The sequence below is a fragment of the Arvicanthis niloticus genome, chromosome 1 (genome assembly GCF_011762505.2).
Source record: "Arvicanthis niloticus isolate mArvNil1 chromosome 1, mArvNil1.pat.X, whole genome shotgun sequence".
Lineage (NCBI taxonomy): Eukaryota > Metazoa > Chordata > Mammalia > Rodentia > Muridae > Arvicanthis > Arvicanthis niloticus.
The window spans coordinates 87,505,541-87,525,388 of record NC_047658.1 but is presented as its reverse complement, the minus strand read 5'-3'; the positions used below and the strand labels follow the sequence as shown (position 1 = coordinate 87,525,388).

Sequence of the window (19,848 nt, the reverse complement as noted above, 5' to 3'; positions counted from 1 at the left end):
GAGCACCCTTTGGCACCCTTTCTCCTCTCTTCTGTGCACTCATCACAGTCTCTTACAGACTCTAAGGGAGCCTGTGATCCATCTCTGGTTCCCACGCCCTTGTGTGACCTTCTCCTTAGTGTGAGGCATTCCCAAGACTACTTCTAAAGAATAGGAACCATGACAAGATATATGTGATTGCACATACACATGGCAGTGTTACTCAAGAAATGGAATACATGTCTTGATAAGTCTCTGTTCCCTTGGTGTTTTGAAAACGAGGCTGCTGCTTTTTGAGCTGGCAGGAGGAGGCAGACATGAAGCAAGGAACTGGGGCCCTCCATCTATGGCCCTCAAGGAATTGGATGTGACCCATGGCCATGTATACTTGAATGTAGATCCTTTTCTAGACAAGCCTCAGAGAAGAACCCAGAGCAACTCTGCTAAAATTGGTATGTTCTTTTGTGCCAATAATTAATAATAAATAAATAAATAAATAAACCACAAATACAATTGGTAGTTGACCCCAATCTTGGGAGCAAGGCCAGGGACCTCCATGTTCCCCAAGACTGGCCAGCAGTGTACACAGGTCAGACTCTTGCATGAAGTAAAGAGATGTCCAATAAACAGTAACTGTTACCACTAATACTAACTAAGACTTCATGATATTGGTAGCATTAAACAATTCTTGTTCTCTAATGGATGGATCTCCCTTTAGGGTCAAGTGCAGCTGGATAGCATAGGACGCAGAAAAGTTGAGGGCTTTATTGTCCTGCTAGGGCCAGTGTTGTCAGTTGTTTTTCCCCAGCAAACTTCCTTTTCTTCTGATATTCCTTTGAGAGGCTCCTTCTTTCTCTCAGACCCCACCCAACTGTGGGAGCAAAGCAGCTGATCTGGCCCCTCTCCCAATTCCCGGCTCTTACACATACATAGGGCACCTGAGCAGATGTAATACTGGCCACTGCAATTGGTTCAAGGTTGGTCACATGGCCCTGATCTGTCCAATCAGAGCCAAGCCTAAAATTTGCATGTACTACTAGTATAGAAAGTACTCAGTTCTAGCCAAGTACTAAGTACAACCAAGATCTACAGGGACTCTTGTGTGGGACAAACCCGCTGAAAAAGCAGCTCACGGTAAGGAAAGTGGGGTCAAATCACATGAGCTCCAGCTCCTCACAATGCAGGAGGATCTTGCAGACAGCCTGAACTACATACAAGGCCCTGTCTCAAAAACATTAACAATGATTTTCCCACTATTGATTCAATGAACCGTAACCTCTCCATGTCACTCCGAGCTTTCTATAAACAGCTTTGAGTTGGGTGTGGTCTCTAGCAACTAAAACAGCTCTGTGCCGAGGTTTAAATGTGAGATGTCCCCAAAGGCTCATGTGCTCAGCTCCTAGTACTTGCCAGGGGCCACCCCTGAGGTGGTCAAGCTGGGCTCAGTTTCCAGTCCTCTAAGTGCTTCCTGACCACGTGAGCAATGACTTGCTTCCATACCATCCCCACCACAGTGGGGTGCAGCCTCGTGAACTGTAGCCGGATGAACCTTTCTTTACTAAAGTTGCTGCTTTTGGGGTATTTGATCACAGTAAAGGGGAAAAGTAATTACTGTCCCATAATACTCAGGAACCATGTGAAATCAACACAGAAATTGTGGTGGTATTTATGTGTTTCCCAAGGTCCATGTGGAAAAGCCTTGGTTACCAGACCATGGTGCTAGTGGGATAGAAGGAACTCTTAGAGAATGGGGCTTAAGGGGGGAAAGTTAGGTCATTGGGAACGTCCTTAAAGGGGCTATTTGAACCCCGGCATCTTCTTTCTGACCCCTGGCCACCATGAGGTGAGCAGGTCTTCATCATGCATTCCAGCCATGATGGATGTGCTATGCCATCACAGGCCCAAATCAACAGGACTAAGGGACTCTGTACTGGAACCTCGAAAACCATGCGCCTTACTTTTTCCTTTGTAAAGATGATTATCTCTGGTCTTTTGTCACAATAGCAGAAATTGGATTAATGTCTATCTTGACATATGGGAATAGGTAGGAGGAAAAAAACATAGCAAGAAGCAAATAAATATTTAATAAAACACCATAGTAAATGAAGTGGAAATCATCCCACAGGCTTTGGTTCGCCTTGTAGTCTTCAGTATGTGTTTGGTTTCATTGGTTTGTTAAGAAATGGCTTGGCAGAAGCAAGCTCTTTAAAGAATATTAACATATCAAATGCAAATGTGTCAAAGATCAAGGCACGCAATAGACTAGGCCTTGAGACATTTCCTAAAGGACTCCTGGCCACAGGGTTAGGAGAGCTTTTCAAGTTTTAAAAGGTCCCGGTTTCCAAATGCTGATGCTCTTCTGATAAAAATTAAGTAAGAGCTGGCTCTCTCTGGATTATTTTTTTAACCTCTTATTTCAAATGACTGGGGAAAAAACCTCCTCTTCATCCCTGCCCCACCCCCAAACCGCAATGAAACTTCAAATACAATCTATCTTACCCGCAGATGAGCCCTGGGACTCAACCCAGAGGCTCTAATGGTCAAGCTTCCCAGTTCTAGAAGCCCACCACTCTGCTAAGGTCAAGGCTTCATACTGGGGAACCGTGAGGCATGGGGAGGCCACCCTGGCTACTGCAGGAGTTTGGACACAGTGAGTGGAGAAGCAGGGCTCCCATCCAGCCCTCTCTCTGCACTACAGTCCTGGGAGGTGAGGGGAAGAGCTCTCCTTTGGATGCTTAGAATTCAATCTTTGGTTCCATTTGGCTGGTCATTCCTCGTCATGCCCCTCAAAGTCCAGGTTTCTCAGACTCTGTGAACTTCATAGCCAGCTGACGGTCGATGTTGGCATTTTGTTGTGTTGGTGGCCTGCTGGGTAAGTAAAAAGACAAAATGGTTAGCTCAGGAGCATCACCGAGAGTGGCCCAGCACATGTGCAACACTTTGGTGTTTTCTGTGAGCTCCTGCTATAGAGGGTAAGAAAGCCGGACTCTCTCTTCAAGCTGAATTGGCACCTGACAAAGTTCCAGCTAATGATGTGCTCTGGGGGAGAATGAGGAAGAGCTCTAGGGAGAGGTTTCACTTGAGAGAAAGGGTTTCTCCTGTTCCCTTGCATGATTGTGCGCCATCTCACAGGTGCCCCTCCCCCAGCCCTGAACATAGGTGTATACCTGGAGCTGTAGCAGTTATCTTACGGCCATAAGGAGGCAAACCCGTGGGCTAGGAATGGCAGTGCAGAAAGGCAGAATGCGCTGGGTATGCTGCTGACACCACACAGTGGTTGTACCAGCCCTGGGCTGTCTCCATCTCTTAAAAACAAAACTCTATTTGAGTTAGTATCTACCTCGAGAGATTTTGTTTTTAATTAATTGCTATTAAAAAACATTCCTACCTGGTCACAAAACAGGAAACTTTTACTCTTCTTACTCTTTGTAAGCAAAGATGTGAGGAAGCACTGGGCAGTCTGGCAGGCTCTGTAATTTTAGCTGCCTGGGAGTCTAAGGCTGGAAGGAGATTGCAGTTCCAGGCCAGCCTGGGCAACAGAGTGAGCTCAAGGCTAGCCTGATCAATTTATCAAGAGTTTGTCTAAAAATTTGATAGTAATAATAATAATTTTAAAGACCTAAAGAGTGCTTGCCTCAGATGCCTGGATTCTAAATTTTATCTGTGGTATTGGGTTCAGTCAGGTGAGACGAAGCCAGGCCCACTTTGGCTATTTTGGGAGACCCACTGTGACATAGGGCAACTGAGTTGAGTGGCTCCACAAAGACACAAGCTGCCCAAGCACCTCACTTCTCCCTTCCCCAGCCTGCAGGCTCTAAGAAGTCTCTCCAGGTCCTTTGACATTAAAACTATCTACAGAGATGATCATAATGAATTGCTTACAAACTGTCTAGTGTGTTTTCCTAAGTAAGGCCATCTTAAAATTTGTTTCGGTTTTCAAGAAGAAGAAGAGGAGGAGGAGGAGGAAGAGGAGGAAGAGGAGGAAGAGGAGGAAGAAGAAGAGGAGGAGGAGGAGGAAGAAGAGGAGGAGGAGGAGGAGGAGGAGGAGGAGGAGGAGGAAGAAGAAGAAGAAGAAGAAGAAGAAGAAGAAGAAGAAGAAGAAGAAGAAGAAGAAGAAGAAGAAGAAGAAGAAGAAGAAGAGAAAGAAAGAAAAAAAGAAAGAAAGAAAGAAAGAGAATTGTGTCGTTTTTCATATTTTAAGGTCAAACCCATTAAGTCATGGGATGAATTACTAGCTCCTCTTTCTTCTCTTGTGCTTTGGGTCAGTCAATCTTTATCTTGAGTAAAGATTTTCCTGATATAAAAGTTCTCTAAGGGCACATAATTTACCACAACTCTTCATTTCCAAGACATAATGTCACAATCACACATGCTACAGATATTGTTTGAGTGTATTATTGAAAGAGTGAAAACAATCACATGTTCACTAACTGAAGCAAGCATCATTATGGAATACAGGCATACTGTCAGAGAAATGTCCACAGTCCTCTGTACAAGGGTTTCCCCTTCCCCAGGGAAGCTCAGGCCTCTTTAGAGATTCCCTTTAGAGCATGTTCCAGTGGTACAAATGCAGGGTATAAGGACCAGCATTGTTATTTCCATCAGAGCATAGAGTTAGGAGATCTATGACAGCCAGGGGTGGCACTGTGCATCTAAGGTTCCAGCCCTTGGAGAGGATGCTGAGGCAGGAAGATTGAAAGACTGCGGCTAGCCTAAACTATATCAGCCCTAGCCATATAGCTGGAAGTGGAAAAAATAGAGAAAGCTAGTGATAAAATATAAGGCAGTGTGACCTGGATAAATTCATTTTGTTTGTAAAATACAACCACTTTTCATTAATATATTTTGTATAGATAGGTAATATTCCTTTTAAGTGAATAGTCAGTTTTGTAGTTGCTGTTATAATTTCCAGTGGGACTATTATCAAAGTACTGAGCCCATTCCTTGGATGCTTGAGTAGCCTTTGAGAAAGTAAAGTAAGTCCAGAGAACAAGTAGGGAATCTCTGCTCAGATGGGAACAGAGGGCCTGATGGCTCAGTTGGGAAGAGGAGAACCAAGTCAAGCTTCTCCACTGACAAACACCATTCTGATTTTGCCTCTTTTTAAAAAAAAATGCACAGTTGCATGTATATACATACACATGTGTGTGAATACACATGCACTTGCATATGTATACATGTGTGTGTGAATGTACATACACTTGCATGTGTATACATACCTGTGTGAGAGAGAATGCACATATGTGTGTACAGGTACACCTTCACATGTATTATCCTCAAGAACACAGTCTACCACCCTTGAAACAGGGTCTCCCATTGGCCTAGAACTCTGACTAGGCTAAGCTAGCTGGTCAGCAAGCCAGCAATCTAACCATCTAAGTTTCCCCAGTGCTGAGGTTACAAGTGTCTGGCATTTTTATGTTGGTTCTGGGACTCCCGACTCAGATCCTCCGGCTTGCAGCTTCCACCAAGTACCTCATTATGCTTCTAAGCCCGGAGCCCAATTAAAGTGGAGTTCAAGGGCAGGGAGGGATTTTGGTTCCAAAGCACTACCTTCCATAAGCCAAATAGGGCGCTGTGCGTCCTTTAAAACTGATAGTGATCAAAGCAATTTAGGAGAAGCTGACTGTGAGTCCAGGGATTATCAATTAAGCAATCTCCTGAGAACAGGCCCTGAGCAATTTAAGATCACAGCTCCATCAACATGTGGAAATGACAGGATAGTCTTTTAGGGAAAGAGGGAAAATGCTGGCGATCAAAGCCAGGACCTTGACCATCTAGACAAGTGGTAAGAGAGCCTTTGGTTAAGACGCTCAAGGGCTATCAAGGGCTATCCTGTAAGAAGACCGAAGCGCAGGGTACCAGTGGGTTTTTAGAACATGGACTGGCAAATCAATCATTGCCAGAGGGGGCATATTTGGCAAGCCATCTGTCTCTGTGAAGTCTGAATAAAGTTATGAAATCTGAATAAAGTTTTATTGCAACACAGCCAGACCTGTTTATTTGTTTAATATCTGCTCTCACATTATAGTAGCAGAGCTGAGCGGCTGGCCATTGTGTAAATGGCCTAGAATATTTACCATGTGTCCCTTTGCAGAGATTGTTGGCCTATGCTTTACAGCCACTTTATATTTTGGTTGAGAGCCTTACCAGACTTACTGCTAGGTTTTCATTTTTATACCACAGAATGAGGCTCACCCCTAGAGTTACATGACATGGGGCTGGAAAGTGTTCGGTAGAGACTCTGGCACTAAGTCAATATTCAAAAGGCCTTAGCCACAGCCATCAAATTAGTGAGAGCTTAGGTGAAGAACAAGACAGACTCAGTACATGGGAACCTAAGAATCTAAAATCTATACACAGCACAAAAATCAAGGATCAAAAAAGTGGCCTTTGAAAATCTCCTGAGGAACAGGGAGTAGCACATTACAAAAGTTTGTCTTCCAAGCACTCCAATGCTGCTGGGTTTCCCTCCAGTATCTAAAAGGATCACTGCTCCTCCAGTCAAGACCCAGGCACCACACTGTGGTGGTGGGGGGGTGCCGGGGGAGGAAACCCTACATAGTAAACATGAGCCATATTCAATATGCTGGGAAGCTCACACTGTGATGAGCTGGGGAGACCAAGGTAAACTGGGGACAGCAGCTTCCCAACTCCCAACTCCCGGAACTACCCTGGGAGGCAGGTGTGGCAACCTGATAGGTGAGCCTCTTCCTTGTTTACCTCCCCTCTAACCCTCCTAAACTCTGGTCCCTTTTGGCCTTTGTAATTTAAATAGACATCCTCTTAGCAGAATTAGTAACTGCTAGGAAGCTACTACAGCAATGGGATGAGCTTTATTGGTGATGGACCAGGGTGGGTAGCAATGTTTGTATGTATGTATGAAACTCTACGGTAAATGTGTAGCTGACATACAATGTCTATGGGCAACTATGAGGAACACCTCTTTCTTATAATTTGGCTTCTAGACATCAAGTGGGATTAAAGGGTTATCTGTGTGAATTCCCCAAATGGCCAAGATTAAGTTATTCCACTGACATGTATTTACCTGGGAGAAAACCAGTAGCTCATGAGGCAGGAGACCACCACATAGGACGTCATGGCTATCCCCGACAAGGCAAGCGACAGGAAGCCCAGGCCACAGAGGACGCAGAGCAGTGAGAGACCGCAAACAGAGATGACCAGGCCTAGGAGGAGAGCGTGGTTAGGAGGTTCCTTCATCTGAAGCAGGCTGAGAATGAGAAGACCCAGCCCAGGTTATTTAAAATGACAGCTGACTCAGAATTTTTTTTGAAGTCAGCAGATTGCCCATAAGAAAAGAATTCACATTTCTGACATCATGTACAATAGTTATAAGTTCAACACCTGAGTAGGCATCAGCTTCTGGCATCAATTAGCTGAGCCTCTCATTGCCTAGCTCCCTACTGTTGACAAACTGTTACACTTGGGGTCTCTCTGCTCATTTTGTTGCCTGTCCAATTTAAGGCTGAGAAGGAGTGAGTTATGTCTCAAATCACAATAGTGTGAGGGATGCACATGAGAGCCTGTGTTCTAACCACTCTGGACAAGCTGTCTCAGACTGGAGAGAGAAGCCTATGATGAAAACGGCAGATGGTCAGCAAATACTGTCCAGCTTACTGAGTTACTTCCCAGTGACCTTGAGTAGCATACCTTCCAGTAATACGGCCCCCATAAGAGCACCCAGGGAGGTGAGCACCACGATGAGCAGGAAGAAGCCAACAGGGATGGCTGACATGGTAACAAACATCAGCATGGTGAGCACCAGGAAAGGATGCCTGTCCAGGAACCGGCCCACAGGGGACTTCATAAAGGCGACCACCTGCAGACAAGGGACAAAGAGCCAGGGTTGAGTGCTGTGTCCACATCTCGGACTGAGCTGATCTGCCCCAGCTGTGGGAAGTACAAGCTAGAGGCCTCTGGCAAGTCGGAGGCTCAAGGACATCAGTACAAAACATCTCCCACGACATGAGGCACCTGGCAGCAATATAAGACAGCTGTGGGAAGGGTGGCAAGTGCAAGGTTCTTACCCAATGTCAAGTCCTGTGAGAGGAGGAAAGGTCACATCACCACCCTCTTGCCTGACACAGGCCGTCTCAGAAAGACACCCTCTTATGTGTGTAATGTGTGTATGATGTGCCTACTGTTCCTCAGGCAAGGTTCTCATGGTCAAGGTCACCAAGGAACAGAGGGATTAAGTCCTAGATATTCAGCATCACTCAAGAGCTTATTGGAGATGTAGAACATGAGGCCAGGTCTGGTACCTGTTGCGTCCAATCCTGTTTTTCAACAAAAGCAGGGGATTTGTGTGTATTGTGACATATAAGATGCAATGGACTGAATAGCTTATTTGGAGTCACCCAGTTTCCAAGGGGCAAAGCCCGGACAGTCAAAGCTAAGATCTTTGATTCCAAATGCCAAATTCCTGCAATGGCTTGCCACCACATCAATGCTTTTATGGTACCAACTGGATGTTATAGTGGGCCACGGCCTGATGATGGCAGCCATATGTTGTTTTAATAAACAGGTTACTCTGCTTCAAAAGGCTAAGGAACGGAGACTACTTCAGTGCACAGCTGGTCTTAGTCATCCCCACAAGGATGAGTATCTTCCTTACTTTTCAGGTCTCAGAGCTCCTCTCTCTTCATTACTGGTGTTGAAGCTCATTCCTTGAAAGATCCCATCATTCACAAACCTTCCTCTAGAAAAGTAACCACCAACCAAGCTACAAAACCTGCAATCTACAACTGTGACCTGTCTGCATGATAACTTGGTGCAATAGTGGTGCACATGCTGTGGCAGTAACCACTCTATGATTGGGTTTAAGGCTTGATCCACAAGATGGAACCTATGTTTGACACTGCTCCCATGGCCAAGAGCCTTGACTAGATAGACTGACTGTGGGCTTTGGGGAAAACCAAATACTATTTGTCTGCTAAAGAAACATAGCAGTAAAATTATTTCTAACTACATTCTGCTATACTCACAGATCAGTGCCTCACTCAGCCGTCATCAGAGAAACATCCTCTTGCAGTATATGGGAACTAATACAAAGACCCATGACTGAAAAATGTATAGAAAATAAGAGATATTGGAATACTCAGTCTTAAATGGGATGTCTTTGCCAAGCCCCTCCTCTTAGGGCTCAGGGAGCTAAGCAGAAGAGCTAAGAGCCAGAGGGAATGGGGGACTCCAAGGAAAGTGTCTTCCAGACACTACACAACTGATGCACATGTGAACTCAGAGACTGTGGAAGCATGCATAGGGCCTGCACAGTTTCAATCTGGACAGCACACCAAAACTGAGAGGGGTAAGTGGGTGCTGAAGATCTGGGAGGAAAAAAGGAGGAGGAGGAAACCAGAATGAAATTATATCGTATGATAATTTTTTTTTTTTTTTTGGCAATAAGAAAAAACTGCAGGAGGAAAAAAGTGGAAGCTGTGATGGGTGGGCTTCCTCCATCAAGCGCTGGTCTCTCCCGTGTCTTGTTCCTTAGGGAACTGGAGGCCAGAGGCTGAAATGAAGCACTGTTCTTAGAAGTGCCTCTTTACACTGGGTAGCTATGGCATATGCCTTTAATCCCAGCACTTGAGAGGGAGAGGCAGTTGGATTTCTGAGTTTGAGGCTAGCCTGATCTATGGAGAGAGTTCTAACACAGCCAGGACTATATAAGAAAGAAGCCCTGTCTTGAAAAACAAACAAACAAACGAACAAACAACCAAAGAAAACAACAACAAAAAAGCACTTCTTTCCAAACCACACACTTCTCGTAGAAACAGGTTTCCATAGAAATAATGGTGGCAATGTGGGAGCTACTTAAAAACAAGAGAGTTTATAGCTCAGGTAATGGCAACCAAGCATGGGCTCACCTTGTTTAAACAGATAAGGCCATTTAAAGGAGCCACAGACATTGTCCCAGGGCTTGAACACCGCCTCCTAAGGCATGGCAAGTTTCACTTCCTGGCACACCACACAATGTTTTCTAGCCTGCTGCCTTCTGAGATCTTGTGGTTCAGCTGTCTAGCAATAGGTACCCACAGTAGGAATCACCTCTGAGACCACACTACTACGCTAAGGCATTGAAGGTGAGAAGGGACCAGCATGGCTGTGGAACCAGCCAGAGGGCAGGCTGCTGTCTGAGCTGTCTCAGGTTTTGAAGGCTCTCCAGGTCTGGTCCATTTACATCTTCAGCAAAAGTTAGTTCCCATCACCTGACAGGCTCACCTGACCTCTCTAAATCCCAGCACTTCAAAGAATGTCAGCAAGCACAGTGAGTGGGGAGGACAGGCATTGAAGGAAGGCAGCCAGCAGTGTCCAGAGTGTCTAGCCAATGAGACACCAGCACATCAATCAGCCATGTGTGACCAATGTGACAGATAGCTGGGCCTCTTCACTGATACTGAATTCAGTCATGTGGGTGGGGGCTTCAAGGTTGTTCATGGGATTCTGTTTTTTTTTTCCAAACTAAATTTTGTGAATGCTGAAGAGAGAGTATTTTCCATGAAAAACCTGAATTGAGATGTGTTCTATGTGTTTGGGGGTGGGGGGGGGAGAAGGAAATTAGAATATTTCATTAACAATTTCTTATAACTACAGCCTTAAATTACAATTTGGGATATATTGGGTTTCTTAAGATATTTTATTAAATTAATTCCATGGGTTCCCTTATTTATTTTCAACTTGAGACAAAGAGTTTCGCTGTGCAGGCCCAGCTGGCCTTGAACTTGCAGATTCCTGCCTTGTAACTGGAGTGCTAGGATGATAAGTGAGAGAACCACCACCCATGACACATTTCGTTTTAAAACAAAAACATTCAGATTATATCTGTGACTCAAATACGTCTATTGGATTACGTAAGCTTTATCTCAGAAAACTAACTAAAATAAGGGGTAAATTGAGAGCATGTGGCCAGGGTGTAACAGACACAAGGGAGCAATATAAGTTACATGAACCTGGGGTGAGTGTGCAGGGGGTGAGTGAGTGTGCAAGGGGCAATGGAGATTTTTCAGGAAATCGGGCAAAAGTATGATTGGCCAAATCTGGGCCAGTGGGGGAAGGGGAGAAATGTAGCCTGAAGGTTAGATGACAAAAGAAAACCCAATAGGATCTGGGGACAGTTTGACATGGGGATCCAAAAAGAAAAGACTTCTACTCCTCAGAGCGCATGTGCATGCGTGTGCTCATTTGGGTGCACATGTGTAGGCCACACATTTGAAGCCAAACGAAAACCTCAGATGTTGTTCCTCGGGCACTAGCCACCTTTATTTTGAAACAAAGTCTATCACTGGCTTGGAACTCACCAAGTAGGGTAGACTGGCAGGCCATGAAGGCCCAGGGATCCCTGCACCAGTCTGCAGCTTCTGATGCTCACATACAAGTGTAAGCCATCACTCCTGGATTCTTTTCTAATGAAGGTCCTGAGAACCCAACTCAAGCCCTCAAGCACTTTACCTGCCAACCATCTCCTCAGCCTCTTTTTCTTCAGTAAGTTTTAACTGAAGAAAAGCAAAGGCTGCTTTGCGAGTGTGTCATCTGGGACGTTTCTCCTGAAGGTACTTGCCTGGCTTAGCAGCTAACATTTTATAGATCTTCATGTGTTTTCCCCTTCAAGGTTTCAGAGCAGATAATGAGGAACAGCTTAACAACTTCCACGTCCAAAGGCTTTGGTCAGCTCTTCACTGTCCTGGCAGCAGGACAGGAGGGGAGAGGCTTAGCATGCAGTGGCAATTCCTGCAATGTTCCCTTGCTAACTTGGAGGAAGAGATGGGCCTCCTACCCGTGCTTTATAGACGTGGGCTGCACTGAACAACCCAGGAGGCCAGACTGAGAGAAGACAGCACCATCATTAGCCAGACTCAGGGAAAGAGCCTTCTCAAATGGCATCCCAGACAATCCCCCAGCAGCCCAAGGCCTGGTGCTGTTCATCCTGGATAAGAGGAGCTAGAGAGTTAATGTGGCCACGGTCAGATGAGAGTGATTTACTTATAAATGTTCTCTGGCATGAGAGCCTGGAGAGTCGGGTCCACATGGCCGGGATCTATGATGGGAAGTTCTACCTGAGGCTATTTCACAGCCAGGAAACTCTGCTGTGAGAATGTAAGACAATTGACTGACTGCTCAGGGGACCGAGACAGTAGTAAGGGCCACTGCACAAGCAATACAAGTCAGAGGCACTATGCAATGACGGCCTCTCCCAGAGAGGCTCTGGATACCTGCTGGCACGTGATCCAGGTATGGAGCACAGATTACCAAGGAGGTGGGTTCTAAAATGTTCCTCGTATCAGAAAAGTTCCAACATAAAAAGAGAGTCATCAGTCACAGACAATTCAACCCTGGTCACCTGCCCACTTGTAATCTGCCTGTCTTCCTCTTCCCTGGAAACTTCATCCTCCCTCAGCAGGAGGACATCCCATAAACCAGGTGCATTTCAAATGAAATAAAAGACCACAGACCCACAGTCACCTCCACAGTCTTGGGTGAACATAAAGCAAACTCTTCTTTCTATGACTAGGAAACTAAACTCATAGCTCTTCACCAGGTGTTAGAGGCAGGAGGGTACCAGGCTGGGCAACCACGTTTGCCCACATGAACAGAAAACCAGGGAGAATGGGCTGCAGAATCTAGAAATGAAGCAAATACTCAGAGAGCTGACGTGAGAAGCTACACAGCCCAAGGAACAGAGTATGCTGAGTTACTTCTGGCCCCGGGCCACTAGCCTGAGCCTGGTTCATTCTAGTCTTGAGACAGCCCTGTTTTCCTTTACCTATGATTCCTGAGGAAGCCTTAAATTCTCCTAAACTCTCGGAAGGTTTTACCTGTTTGCTTGCTTAAAACTATATTGAGCAGGTTCCTGTCTCTTGAATTTTAGGAGTAAGACCTGGCCACACTCCAGACAGGATGGGTCAATGTCACTCCCATTCTATCTGGGTTCTTATCCAGTCTCATCTCAAGTTCAAAGACCTCATTACACTGTGATGGAAGAGAACAAATTACATGGGGGAAAGAAACTATCTACATTTCCCAGACACAAGGGGTGCTATACGAATTACTGTATGTCAATCTGAAAATTACACGGTATGTCAATCTGATGTCCTTTGTTGATGTGGCATGTGTAAATTATCCTGAACACTCACACTTCAGTATGAAAAAAGCCAGCACCAAAACAAGTAAAATTAAAAATACACAATTACTTCTGCTGTGGTCATACTATCAAGCAAACATTACACACTGAAGGTTCATAATCCTCACCCAGATCACCACCACTGTCTGTCAGTGATGGGTTTTGTTATGATTTAAATATAAAATGGCTCCTTCAGACTCATGCCCTGAAGCCTGGGGCCTCCCACTCCTTTCCCCACCCCAGCTATTGTGCTGTTCTTGGTAGGAGACTCCAGCCTAGCTGGAGGAAGAGGGTCACAGGGGCATGCCCCTGTGGCTACATTTTACCCTATGTATTCTTGAAGCAATCTCTCTGTCTCTCTGTATGTCTGTGTATCCTCATCCTACCCCTCCCCGACCCCCCACCCCCCCCCCCCCCCCCCCCTGCTTCCTGGCTACCATGATGTGAGCTACTTACTCTGTTCTATCCTGCCCTTGGCACCAGGATGTTCTAAACCGAGGATCCAAAAATAAACGCCTCCTCCTCCCTTAAGTTGTTTCTCAGATATTTATTTGTGAAAACAACAGAAAGTCTAAGAGATGCAAGTTTTATAGGTGCTTTGCTTTCCTTCTTCCTCCCAAATCACTTTATCTGTGGGCTAGAGGGATGGCTAAGTGGTTAAGAACGTTTATTGCTCTTGAGACGGATTTTAGTTCAGTTCCTGGAACCCAGGTAGGGCAACTCACAATCGCCTGGAACTCCAGAGACCAACGCCCTCTTCTAGCCTCTCCAGGCATTGCACACATGTGGCACACACATGCATTCAGGCACATACCATTCAGCACATACATACACATTACTTAAATATTTTTAAAATGACAATCAACCTACCTCAATATACTATAAATTGTAGGAGAAATAATTCCATATCAAGACTACCTAAGAACATCAGGCCCATAGAGAACTGACATTTCCCCACCTTTCTAGGAGTAGGCTAGCCTAGAAATTATCTAGCACAATTCTACTCCACTACATACAGCTGAGTTGTTGGAAGGACAGAATAAAATAAAGTTCATCTGCTTTGAAATGCCTACCTCAGAAGGTAGGTATAAATATTCACTACCATGCTAAATGCCTGGTACAGGGCTGGGATTTAGTAAGGCCTCCATCGGGTTAATAAATAATACAGTCAGTTCTTATCATATGTGAATACCATGTCTGAAGATTTTTCTACTCACTTAAATTTATCTCGAACTTAAAATCAGTCCTTTGAGCATCTTTGATGTCAAGATCAAGTCAACTGACAAGAACATTCCCAGCTTGTTATGTGTGAACCCAAGATACAGAGGCCCCATCTTGGAAGGTTGTACCACCTCCCCACAACCTCACCCTTGGCCTCACCCTTTAGCACGTGAGCCTTTCTGGGATACTTAAGAGCCAAACTATGGCATAGTAGCCTATTTAATGCCACAAACTTCACATTCTTGACATCTGGTTGACAATTCCACTATTTAAAATACCACCACCACCACCATCGCCACCATCACCACCAGCATCTTTTTGTTACTGTTCCTTGGGAAGAAAAATGCATGCATTTTGCTCAAGACATGAATTAGCATCCTGCTAAACCCTAAGCTCAATGTCAACAATCAACAGCAAATATATACATTAATTCATCTTTCCAGAAATACACATAAAATAAGGACATGTTTATGAAAGCATCTGTTTATGAAAGCACTGTGGCTAGAACCTTGCAGGACCTGAGTTCCTAATTTCCTGAATCATGGTTTGCTCAGTGCTTGCTAATGCAGTGTCAGTGATCCCCTACAAGTCATGAGAATGAACTATAAATGTGCAAAGGCCATGAGGACCTTTCTTACTGAGCTAACACATCACAGAGTCTCAGCCAACAAACTAAAAGCTGCTTGTTCATCTTAAAAATAGCCTGGTAAATTGGCAATATGCCAATTGCATTCTGAAGCAAGTCCAAAGAAGACCTCTGTGAAGCATATGGTTTTAGATGGTGAAGTCTGTGTTTTATAGAAGCTGGTAACACTGTGCTGTCCAATAGGGAAAGAAAATCACCAAACAGTTCCCATCACTTTAGATGCATACATACTCTTATGTGCCCATGGCATAGAAATCTAGAAGATACACAACAAAATGGTAATAGTATTAGCTGGCTAGTACTGTTTACTAACAATCTTTTGTGAATATGCATATACAGTGTAAGTGCATGCGTGTGCTTTCACGTATGTGAGTACATGTATGCAATGGTGCACATGTAGAGGTCAGAGGACAACCTCAGGTGTTGGCCCTCACCTTCTGCCTGGTTCTCTGAAACAGGGTCTCTATGGGTTGTTGTTGTTTTGGCACTAAATAAGACAGGATAGCTAGCCACAAGCATCTCAGGATTCTGCTATCTCCACCTCCCATTTTGCCATAGGAACACTGGGATTATAGAACTGGGCTATTATGCCCATCTTTGTGAGGATGCTGGGAATTCAAACTTGTGGTCTCATGATGGCCAGAGAAGACTGCACCAGTTGAACCATCTTCCCAGCACTGGCATTCCCTTTAAATGCTGAAAGGCATACAGAAAACAGTAAAGATACATACACAAAGAAACTCAAATCCCACTGCACTGATTGGTGACTGAACACCAAAAACATGGCTAGTCTGCATCACAATAATCTTGTGAAAGTAAATAACAGTCTAGATTTCTGAGTTAGTGCAAAAGGGAATGTGAAATATTTTCTTTTCCATTAATTTTTATAATGATGACATGCTGAAATGATACTATTTTTGATATATTAACTAAGATATATTCTTGAGATTAAACCATTGCTTCTTTGTAGTTAGGGTTGGGTACCAGAAAATGTTAGTGCACACATGGCTCAGGTATCATCTCTGCTGGATGACAGATTTCTAGTGGAACACAAAACTCAGATCTTAAACTAGGCATTGGCTGGCTTCTTTCCTTAGGGAAACAGATGACTCAAACATTTCAAAGAAAAGGATAGTGTCTGCTGTATAGACTAATGGCTTCTTTAGATCCAGCCAAAGAATGGCAGTTACCACAAGAGGTCATTATCCAACCAAATTCTGCATTATATGGGATGTAATTAGTGGTCTGTGATTGTCTGTGACTTCCAGGAATTGTCCTTCATTTGGAAGTGCCTTGAAAATAATCTTCTTTCCCACTCACCTGCTGTCTTTGGCCCTGAATGTCACTATGACAGCTGATGGTTTAGCAGCCACAATGAACATGGACATGACTCAGACATAGCAGGGTGCTAGGAGAAAGATTCCTGACGGGTAGATTCCTATTTGAGGAAGAAACAATGTCCGGTCTTGTTCAGACCAGTGTTATTCAGGTTTCCCATTGTATATGGCATTGGGCACTGACCTTTGAGTTATTCTGGAAAGTCTCTAACAGCAAACCCAGCCTCCTTTGCAGCTCCTGTAAGTCTCTGGAAACACTTGGGGTCTCTTCTTTGGCCATCTTGAACTGTCCGTCAGTCTCACTCTAGAGGAAGCCCTCTACCAGGAAGTGCATTACTGTAGCATGTAGCCCAATAGCTCATGTCATCCTGTCTCTTGTTATCACTGAAGGAAACAAAAAAATTCTTGAATTATTAGCAATCTCCAAGGAGCTAAGACCATCCCCAATATATTAACAGTAGTCATGCAGATGGACATAATTTGTCAATATTTATCAAAAATTGAAGCTGCACACACTTTGATCCAACAATTTATTTTTCACAAACCTAAATAAGATAAATGGATATATGAAAAATATACCCAAAGGATGTGTATCACATTCTTGTTTATAACTGACCAGCAAGATAGCAGGAAAAAGCTAAGTCCATTTACTATTCAAATCTCACCCCCGCCTTCCCTACACACCGACCACTCCAGGCTTTCTTTGCTCCTACAACAGGGACTTGGGGTGCTTTCTCTTCTTTCTTTGGCTCCCAAGAACCTTGTATAGTGCCATACTTTATGTGTGGTGAGTTTTTCACTAATAAGACCTGTCCCCAATGCCTTGGCACAATTATTTTCTGTGACTCAACAACAGCCTGGAATTTACAAGATAGTCTCAGTCTCACATCGTTTATGCATTTTTTTTATTATGACAGTGTGTCAGATTAGATATACTTTTAACCCTGGTTGAGTTTTCAAATAAAAATATCCTTCTTATTAATACATTATTTTATATCTCCTAGGAAACATAACATATGTCTGGGTTAGAAAGCATAGGATCTCCTTGCAGCTAACCTCCTGGTCTTATATACCTGTGCTCACTAGATTCCTTCACAGTGCCCCAAAACTGGATATACCACTTGCCTATTAATGTGTTATAATGAGGAAACACACCTTACCGGTGTGTCTACACTACAGAGTCTAGTATGCATACCAGCTACAGATTCTCTCCCCTAGGTCAGGGGAGAGCCAATGTCTACACCACTATTTATGTTGTTAAAGCAGCAGCTGGCATTAATGTTCAATTTAGGATGGCCCCAGTCTTCAGTTTGCCTAATCTCATTTCTACAGCGGGCTACAAGTCAGACTAGCCCTTACAACTCTTCTTTGGCCTGAGAAACATGCAAATGCCACCGAACCGGTCCAGGGAGTCTGGTGAAAGAAGGGTAGGAAGAATGCAGAGGAGGACCGCGGTCAGCACATGCATCTACCTAGCCACCAATTTTCTGACTATCTACTCCTTCTAGAATCCTTTGCTGAGTGGGAAGGCAACCCAACTAGCCTAGGGGTGCCCCGCCTACTCTCCGTTTTAGGGGGCCTAGCCAGGTTCTCAGAGATCCTACTCGCTCCTTCTAAGGTTCCAAATACAGCTTTGGCTCCTGACTCTTGCATCCTGCAAGCAAACCGCCACTGCGAACGTTCCAGCTGCGGGTCGGGGCGAATACCCAGATGGGGGGCAGGGCCTTTGGAGCGCCTGGGAATCTATCCTGGTCCCCATTTCCTATGAGGGTTGAGACTTTCAATTCTAAGTCCAGGGATCCACGGAGGAAACCGGTGCGATGCAGATGGGGAATCTGACCAAGACTACGGGCACAGAAACTAGGAGATCGGATCTCAGGGGAATTGGGCATCTTGTCACCTGGGGCAAACCCACCTTTGACAACCTGTAGCTCCCTCCTGCTGTGACGCATGGCACCCCTGTTGACCAATCCTAGGAAGAAGATGCAGATGCGGAGACAAGACTCCACAACTTCCCATGCACGTTTCCCAAAAGGAGGTAGGGCTTCGCGCGTGGGTTGGCACTTGTGGCTCCTTCCCCCACTCCCTCCCTCCCCCGCCCTCCAATCTAGGTGCCAGTGTGTAAACATTGGGATGGCTGGAAATGGTGGATGAGATCTCCCCGTGATCTCCTACCAGCGCTCAGCAACTCAAGGCGACAAAGTTCATCACCAACCCAGAGGCCGATGGCAACAGGCGAAGGAGGTTAGTGCATTCTCCCACGACCGCCCCTGAACTCCTCCGTTTCCCAGGCCGAGCTAGGAGGGTTCAGTCAGCCAGGGTCCTCTACTCCACACCCCTTTGCTCTCTCACCTGGTGCTGGCTGACGCGGTACCCCGCCCCGCAGCCACAGAGGGCGCAAAGCGAAGTGGAAGGAAGAAGAGAAGGGACGCAGGCCTGACTGGGGTGAGAGCTGGACTTGCCCCTCCTCACCAACAAGCGCTCTTCCTCTACCAAGGCCGAAGCCCCGCCCTACTGCCACGCCCCTCGTAGAGGCCCCGCCTCTCATCTCTTCCTAGCAGAGGACCTACGCGGACCCTCCGCCCAAGCTCAGGTCCCCGCCCCGCCTTCCCAGCCGGACCAGGAAGCATCGGGTATCCAGACGTCTAGCCGAGCTGCTGCCACCTTTGCTAGGCGGGTCCCGTTTCTTTCTACACACTCTAGGAACAACCCACACACACTTCTAGACTCTAGAGGATGACTAACGAGTGAATGAGTGCTTGGAGACAGTCTCTTCCTACAGCGGTGATTTGGAGTGAAAGTTCTGGGGCCACATCTTAGAAGGATTGGCAACCAAAGGTGGGGTTTTAGAGACAGAACTAGTTCTGGATTCGTCCCCAGAGTTCAAGTCACATTAGTCAATCAGTTTGGTACCTCCTGTTCTGGAAGGTTCTAGCCATTACGCAAGTGCAAATGTGGGCAGCCAGAGAATCTTAGAGATGAATTATCTCCATTTTACAGATTTAAAAACAAAAACAAACGAAGAGCTAGAAGCATTAGGTTCACAAATAAACTCAAATCCTCTTCTCAAGGACCCGTGGTGGTAGAGAAAACCATGTTTCCTGTTTCCAAATCTAGGTTTGAGGCGCCCTATTAGTTACTCAGTGTCAATACTACTGGGATTTGAGATGGGACAAGTCTGTTTCCGAGATGTTCTGTGAGCACTGTGGGCTGCTTGGTAGCATTCCTGGGCTCCACCCACGAAATAAAAGCAAATAAGGTAACAGCCCCTTCCAGCTGTTATAACTTAAAATGCTTCCAAGGGGTTGGGGATGGGGCACAATCATCAGGTGTTCAGGAGCACTGCCTTTGAGCTTACAGCAGAAAACTACGGGGTGGGTCTCTGGAGTCCCCATCTCAGGGCTCAAGTCTGGGTGTGACTGTGCAATGTTGCTGAAATTACCTCTCTGAACCACGTCTTCTTCACCCATTAAATAGGGTGAAGGGCAAGCCCAGATACTTGTCTGCTACTAAACAGGTCTCAGGCT

General features: G+C 45.3%; 1 protein-coding gene across 3 annotated transcripts; it reads right to left on the bottom strand.

Annotated features, from left to right (window-relative positions):
• Positions 1 to 2,040: 2,040 nt before the first annotated feature.
• On the bottom strand, positions 2,041 to 18,833 carry Ldaf1 (lipid droplet assembly factor 1). 3 transcript variants are annotated; one of them, XM_076941859.1, is made up of 6 exons: positions 18,674 to 18,826; positions 18,237 to 18,293; positions 16,506 to 16,705; positions 7,651 to 7,819; positions 7,028 to 7,166; positions 2,041 to 2,847 (listed from the first exon to the last, which is right to left on the bottom strand). In XM_076941859.1, exons 3-6 carry the CDS (start codon positions 16,599 to 16,601, stop codon positions 2,766 to 2,768), a joined length of 486 nt encoding a protein of 161 aa, XP_076797974.1. In that variant the 5' UTR covers positions 16,602 to 16,705; positions 18,237 to 18,293; positions 18,674 to 18,826; the 3' UTR covers positions 2,041 to 2,765. The 3 variants fall into 3 exon arrangements, with proteins under 3 accessions (XP_076797974.1, XP_034355568.1, XP_076797976.1); XM_034499677.2 differs by lacking the exon at positions 18,237 to 18,293 and having other exon boundaries at positions 18,674 to 18,833; XM_076941861.1 differs by lacking the exon at positions 18,237 to 18,293 and having other exon boundaries at positions 2,041 to 2,844; positions 18,674 to 18,833.
• Between the last annotated feature and the right edge of the window lie 1,015 nt (positions 18,834 to 19,848).